Source organism: Hyperoodon ampullatus (assembly GCF_949752795.1).
Source record: "Hyperoodon ampullatus genome assembly, chromosome: 4".
NCBI classification, from domain to species: domain Eukaryota; kingdom Metazoa; phylum Chordata; class Mammalia; order Artiodactyla; family Ziphiidae; genus Hyperoodon; species Hyperoodon ampullatus.
The window spans coordinates 84,576,578-84,583,695 of record NC_136917.1 but is presented as its reverse complement, the minus strand read 5'-3'; the positions used below and the strand labels follow the sequence as shown (position 1 = coordinate 84,583,695).

At 42.9% G+C, this 7,118-nt stretch overlaps 1 protein-coding gene across 1 annotated transcript in view; it reads left to right on the top strand.

Moving 5' to 3' along the window:
• Positions 1-283: 283 nt before the first annotated feature.
• Positions 284-7,118, top strand: part of MCC (MCC regulator of WNT signaling pathway) — a gene marked incomplete at both ends in the record, with an annotated part of 445,755 nt that continues 438,920 nt past the window's right edge. The window contains one exon of the mRNA XM_079702132.1: positions 284-351. Within this exon, the coding sequence (XP_079558258.1) occupies positions 299-351 (53 nt within the window). The remainder of the gene's footprint in view (positions 352-7,118) is intronic.

The window sequence follows — 7,118 nt, the reverse complement described above, 5'->3', positions numbered from 1 at the left end:
GGCCGGGCAAAACCCGGAGAGCTGGAATCCTTCTCCTGGAGCGCCCGGGCGGCCACTGGGCATGCTCCGTCGTCAGGCAGGTTCGGCGCCGCGAGCGCGTGTGCGCCTCGCAGATTCCTCCTGCGGCCGCGCGTCCTCCGCCTCCCGAGCCGGGAGCGGGCGCATGATGGCGGCGGCGGCGGGGAGCGCCAGCAGCGCCAGCAGCGGCGGCGGCGGCAGCGGCAGCGGCAGCGGCGGCAGCAGCAGCAGCAGCAGCAGCAGCAGCAGCGACACGTCCAGCACCGGCGAGGAGGAGAGGATGCGGCGCCTCTTCCAGACGTGCGACGGCGACGGCGACGGCTACATTAGCAGGTACTCGGGGAGGTCCGCGAAACGGGCTGGGGCGCGATCAGCCTCTCGGCGCTGCCCTTGACCTCTCCTCTGCCCCCTCGTCCCCAACTTCCAGCAAGTTGCTCAGAAGCTCACGCGAAAAGTTGCCTGCGACTCTGAGAGCGCGTCGCCAGCTCGGCCACTGAGGCCGAGGGGCTGCTCTGCTTGTCTTCTGGAGGTGCCAGTTGGTCCAACTTTTCCCAGCGCCGTCTTTGTCTGGGCATTGGGAGACGTCTCTGTCGGATGCGAGTTCTCCCCCGGGGCCCGGAGCGCTGCTGCCTGTGGGGAGACGAGTTATGGCCACTTGTTCCCGATAGAAGAGGCTGTCCTGCAGATGTGGGTGTCAAGATGCTGGGCCACCGGGCAGCGATCTTGTCCGGTTGCTCGGTGGACAGACCCGGGGCCGGACCAGGATAGGGATGCGCTCTCAGTGACAGAGTTGACCATGAAAACAAGCTGTGAAAAACTTCCGTGTGGCACAGAGACCCTGCGTTCCCAACTTCGGAGTCCAAAGAATGGGCATAGTTTGCCGCTCAGTACTGATTTAATAAACCTGTTAGCCTGAGGGGAACGAAGCGCTCAGGTGCAAACTGGGGGTTTAGAGGTGAGGCTGGAAATAGACCCTACGCCCTAGCCCGGCTCCGCGCTCTAACCAGGTGAGCCTCCGGCGGGGTCTCGGGGTGCCTCTGCGCGACCACTCCTAACCCTCGGTGTGCTTGCTTCCAGCTCCCCTACAGGGGCGGTGTTGCAACGTCAAGCGGCAGGGGTTGGCAAAATAATTACTTCTGCCCAAATTTTTATCACTTATCAGACACTGATGGTGAAGAAGGTAATAGTAATGTTTTCTCGTATGCTTATATGAAAGGTCGACACCGGGCGCTGAAGCCTGTACGCGCCGAAAAGTGAATTGCCTTCAAAGGCGTAGGCAGCCTGAATTGTGTACTGCATCTTTCTTTAGCCTTTGTCTTGGTGATGCCGAAGATCTCTGAAAATTCCAGGATGCCTCCTGCTGATTGTCCTTGCCTACCTAGAGAAAAAAAGAGTGGGGAATCCCTCCCCACCCCCAAATTTAAAAAAAAAACTCTGAAGCAGGTGGTTTGACATGTAAAAGAATTTGACAGTTAAAAAATTATTTACTTGGGACTTCACTCAGTCATGATAATTCTTAGCTGAACTTTATTACTCTTCTGAAGTTTCATTGGGAAACATTAGAAAAATATCAGAAAACTATGGAGTAATTATGTTATGAAATGGAAAAAAACAGGTAACTCTAGTTGACCTCATACAGATTTTTATCTGGAAGTCTTTCCCTGTTTTGGTTCTGGGTTAAAAAAATTTCATCCTATAGGGTTTTGTTTTTTTAACTATTTATTTATTTTTGGCTGCGTTGGGTCTTCATTGCTGCGCGCGAGCTTTCTCTAGTTGCTGAGAGCGGGGGCTACTCTTCGTTGCGGTGCGCGGGCTTCTCATTGCCGTGGCTTCTCTTGTTGCGGAGCACGGGCTCTAGGCGTACGGGCTTCGGTAGTTGTGGCTCTCGGGCTCAGTGTTGTGGCTCACGGGCTTAGTTGCTCCGCGACATGTGGGATCTTCCCGGACCAGGACTTGAACCCCTGTCCCCTGCATTGGCAGGCGGATTATTAGCCACTGCGGGAAGTCCCGTTTAGGGTTTTTTTGTTGTTTTCCTACTTGAAAAGCCGTTACCTCATTTGCAATAAAAAAAATTATCTACATTCTTCATATTAGAATGCAAAAAGAATTTAATTTCACATGGGCAAGAGTGCGTATAGAAAACTAGCAAAATTCTCTCCTTTCCTCCCACTAATCCTATTAATATGTTGCTTTCCCTGAACTACACTTTCTGTGTAAATGCTCATAGTGTTTTGAATGGGGGCTATATGAGCACTGAAGGACAATGAATTCTTTAAGCACAGTTTGAGAACTTTGTTTTGGAGGGTGAAGCATTGTGAGGGCATGATGTTAAAGAAGGAATTTTAGATGAAGGTAGAAACCTGCTGGGGCAAAAGTGGGAAAAAATGTTATCCTTCCTTGAGCCACATCACTTTAATATATCTGCTTGAAAGTTGGAAGGCATGTGCAGTGGTGGACCCAAAGCCAAAACTTTAGCTGTGGGCAGAGTTGCCCTGGAAGTTATTTTTAGGCTGTGACAGAATTTCCATATAGGAGGAGTTCAGGGGTGGCAATCTCATTGAGAGCAAGCACCAGAGAACTTGTCTAGAAGTGTGTTTACATAGCAAGCACAGTTTTATTGCAATATATGTTTATTTGGTATGCTTGAGGAATGGGGTTAATGAAAATAATGACTCCCTTTCCAATGTCACTCCTTTGTGCTGCCCCTATTTAATGACTTTACTGACCACTGTACAGTGGGAGATAAGGTGTGGAATGCTGTGAATTTTCTCTTTTATTAAATATGAGAGTTGGGCTTTCTGCTTTAAAACCTTGAAAACCTTGAATTCTTCTGAAGATGTCAAGTTTATGGTAATCATAAATAGCTGGATCCTTTAGGATTTCAGTTTGTCTATATATAATAGAATCACAGTCAAATAAGTGTTTACTGTCACACCTAGAAGTCTTGAGGTGGGCCATCCACGCTGAGGCAGCAGCTCCAGAATGGTATCAATGTCCACCTTCCTTGTGTCTTTCTGCATTGCATTCTTCACATGGAGCATTCATCCTCATGGTTATCTCGCAGTCCTAAAATGATTGCTCTGTCTCCAACTTCATCTCCAAGTTCTAGGGAGGGAAGGTGTAAGAGGAAGCTGAAATGAATGCTGCCTGTATCATCAAAGCGCAGCTTTCCCAGATCCCTAAATTGATATCATGTTGGTCAGACTACATCACTGTACCATGCCTACTTTCAGTAGAGTTTAAGGAAGTATATCATCCAATTGGGTACATTGCCTCCTATACAAAATCTGCGTTCTGTTATTAAGAGCGGGAAATGGATATTGGGTAGGCAAGTAGCAACCAATACGTATAATAAAACTCCCCATGTTAACCTAAGTTCAACTATATTGGCTCCAGTCCTTTTACCTAGCCATTATCCTCAAACAGGAGTGAGCTGGAGATGTTATATTTGGAGGAAGGATGAGTGGAAGAGAGACTGAGGCCATTGGGGAAATATCAGGGTATGTCATTTTAGGAAACAGGGAGGTAAAAGTTAGGGCTTTGTGTCTTAAATATCCCCTTGGCTCAGCCTTCCCCATCAAACTGACAAAAAGGGTATTAGCTAGCTGGAGGTTCCTGGAGTTGCTACTTCTGCCCTGGAACTTCCAGCCTGCCAGAGGGACCCAGAATCATTACCATGGATACTTAAGGTGGAGCAGACAACTACCATCAGGTGGAGCCAAGCCATAGCTTGGACAGGGCAGGATTTGGGCTGCACAGTATGACCACAGTAGGCTCTTCTGGTGCATTTATTAACCTTACAATGAGTTTTGGGAGCCCTATATATCATGTTGTAGGAGATGGTGGTTTTACTCTATTTGTTGAAATTAATTTCCCTTTGGAATTTTAAAGCTTCTTGTTTTTATCCTTCAGTTTAAGAAACTGTTGAGCATTTTGACAAATATCTAAAACCAACACTTAACATTTATATCTAGTCCCCAAGCCTCAGCTTAAACACTGTTGCCTTAGAGAGGACTTCCATGACCACTGTATCAAAGTGTTAGGGAATTCCCTGGCGGTCCAGTGGTTAGGACTCAGCGCTTTCACTGCTGAGAGCATGGGTTCAATTCCTTGTTCGCGGAACTAAGATCCCACCATTGGCTTTCTTCCAAAGCACTCTTTACAACTTGTAATTGCATTTCTATTTATTACTTTGCCCATTTATTGTCATTCTCCCATTGGCCTTCATGAGGGCCAGAATCATGTCTGTTTTATGAAAACAGTACACTCAGGATCTAGCACAGTATTTGCCATATAGCACTCAATCAGTAAATTCTGATGAATAAATGACCAAGAATAAGCAGTGGTATGTTCATATAGGTTGAAAAATCTTTCAAGCATTTTCCATGTTTATGAGATACTTAAACGTAAGTATATTTTATTATATAATATTTTCCTTTAAAATAACTTCTTTTTGGTTGTATAAAAGGTATTTTTGTTGATGAAAATTTGCAAAATACAGAAATATATAAAAATAAAATCAAAATTACCCATTATCCCATAATTAAGGTGTGTTATTTCTGTTTTCCTGGTGACATATCTATACCATATCATTCCTCTAGTACGTTTAAAATGATTCGATAAAAGGAAAGGCATCTCACGTTCACGGTTAGGAAGTTTTAATATTGGTATGATGACAATGCTCCCCCCTTTCGCCCCAACCTCCCCAGCCCTAGGTAACCATTAATCTGCGTTCTATCTCTATTTATTTGCCTATTATGGATATATCATGTAAATGGAATCATGCATTATGTGACCTTTAGTTGCTTGTGTTTTGGTGTCATATCCAAGAAGGTTTTGCCTAATCCAAGGTCACAAAGATTCACTCCTATGTTTTCTTCTGAGAGTTTCATAGATATAGTTCTTACATTTAGGTTTGTGATCCATTTTGAGTTTATTTTTGTGTATGGTGTGAAGAAGGGGTCCAAGTTCATTCTTCTGCGTGTGGCTATCAACTTGTTCCAGCACCATTTGTTGAAAAGACTTTTCTTTCCTATTTTCATGACACTCTTGTCAACAATCAATTGACCATAAACATAAGAGTTTATTTCTGGACTCTCAGTTCTTTTCCATTGGTACATATGCCTTTCCTTATACCAGTACCACATTATTTTGATTACTGTTGCTTTGTTGTAAGTTTTAAAATTGAGAAGTGTGAATCCTCCAGTTTGGTTCTTCTCTTTTTAAGATTGGTTATTCTTAGTCCTCTGAGTTCCCATACACATTTTAGGATCAGCTTGTCAATTTCTTCAAATCAGGCAGCTGGAATATTTGATTGGGATTGTGTTGAATCTATAGACCAATTTGTTCACATGCATTTTTAGTAAGTATATTTTTCAAGATAGTTTTGTTTTTTTTCCACCAGCCCTTTATTTTACAGTCTTTTAATTTGGAGTCAGCAGGTTAGTGAACATCTGAAGTAATAATAGCAAATGTGTATAGAAGCTTTTATAGTTTACAATCAGTTGGTCCATATATTATCTCATTTAATTCTTGCAACAGGAATTAATATCTCTGTTTTAAGACAGGGAGCCAAGATAACATAGCCTCTAAGGAAAAAGAATGAACCTGTGGCCCTTACTTGAGAGCCTGTTTTACCATAAATGCTGTGCAGCTAACACAAGAAAACCTATTAAAACCCCTAAAGCCTTAAAGTTATTTCCTGTTTAATTTACCTAAGGTGTATGGTGCAGATGAATTTTCATTTTAAAACTGGCTTCTTAGCATCAGTGGGAATGGCATTTAAATTCTTGGTACAGAAGGTGAGACATTTGCATTCTAAATGAGTTTCCATTGGGGTCTCAGCTGGGGAGACTCTGTTGTTCAGTAAATTGAAAATCTCTTTAAGTGTTAGTCCCAGAGTAGAAACCATATGGAGAGAAAGGGCATTTCCTTAGAGAACAGTTAATTGTCAGCTTCTCATTGTCATTTCAAAATGTCAGTTTAAATATGTAAATGAGTAATTACTAAATCCGTGCAATTGATTATTGATGACTCTGATGGGAGAAAAAGAGTTGGGTGGGCAGAAGGACTCTCTGGACCTATTCATTGTTCAAATATTTGGATCCCTGTCCCTTAGCAAAGTGAAAATGTAAATGGAACAAATTGCTAGGTTGACCCAATAAGCATTAAATGTGATAGTTGTTAGTTGAGTTTAAGTGTAGCCCTCAGTTGAATATTTAGTTGTGAAACTTTGGCTTGGAAAATTCTAGATAGATGAGCTCTTTGTTTAATTTTTTAAATATTCACATCACAATGTAGAAGATAGTTGAAAATACATCTTAGACTTGATGTTGGTATTAATTGGGCATCTATTCAACATTGTGGCAAGTGCCATAGATAAGACACCTGTTGTCTATTGTTTAAAAGTTCTCATGTACACATTTGTGATACAGATGAAGTAAAAACAGATAGGATGAAGGAGGGCATTTATGTAAAAGTGTGACTGCATTGCATTTAAATGTCAGAATTTTTCACTTATTTACAAAAAAATCAGAACTTCTTTCTGAGAATAACAACCTTAACAGAATATTCCACATTAGAAGTTAATGCTTGTAGGCAAGAGTTTTACTTTAACCATTGTATGTACTGTAGAGTCTTAACCTGAGTGTACTTCATGATAAACAGGGTGGAAATCATTGAGAGAATATTGTTGGGGAAGTATTTACTCTTCTAAAAATATGTTGGCAGTTTTATATTTACTGTAAGCAAAGGGTGAAATCAGTGCTGCTCATCTCCCTCCCCCTTCTTGGTTTCCTAAGTTCCTTCATCTCTGACCAGAAGTATTCTCCTAGTGTCGAAATATGCAGGGTCGGCTCCTCCAGGCCACTTTACATGGACATTAAAGTCATTTTTCTATAAAATAAAGCTGAGCAGGCAGCTCCTCGTAAAGTCCTTCAACAGTTAGTTGCCTGTTTCTTACAGCTAATTTCAGACTCCTCCTAGGGCCGCTTGATTTGAAGCGCCTGGCCATCTGGCACAGTGATTGTATCCCCTCTAGCATTATCTTTCACACTCCCTCCTCTGGTAAGCCCAGCTGTTCCAAACTTCAGTGCTTTGCA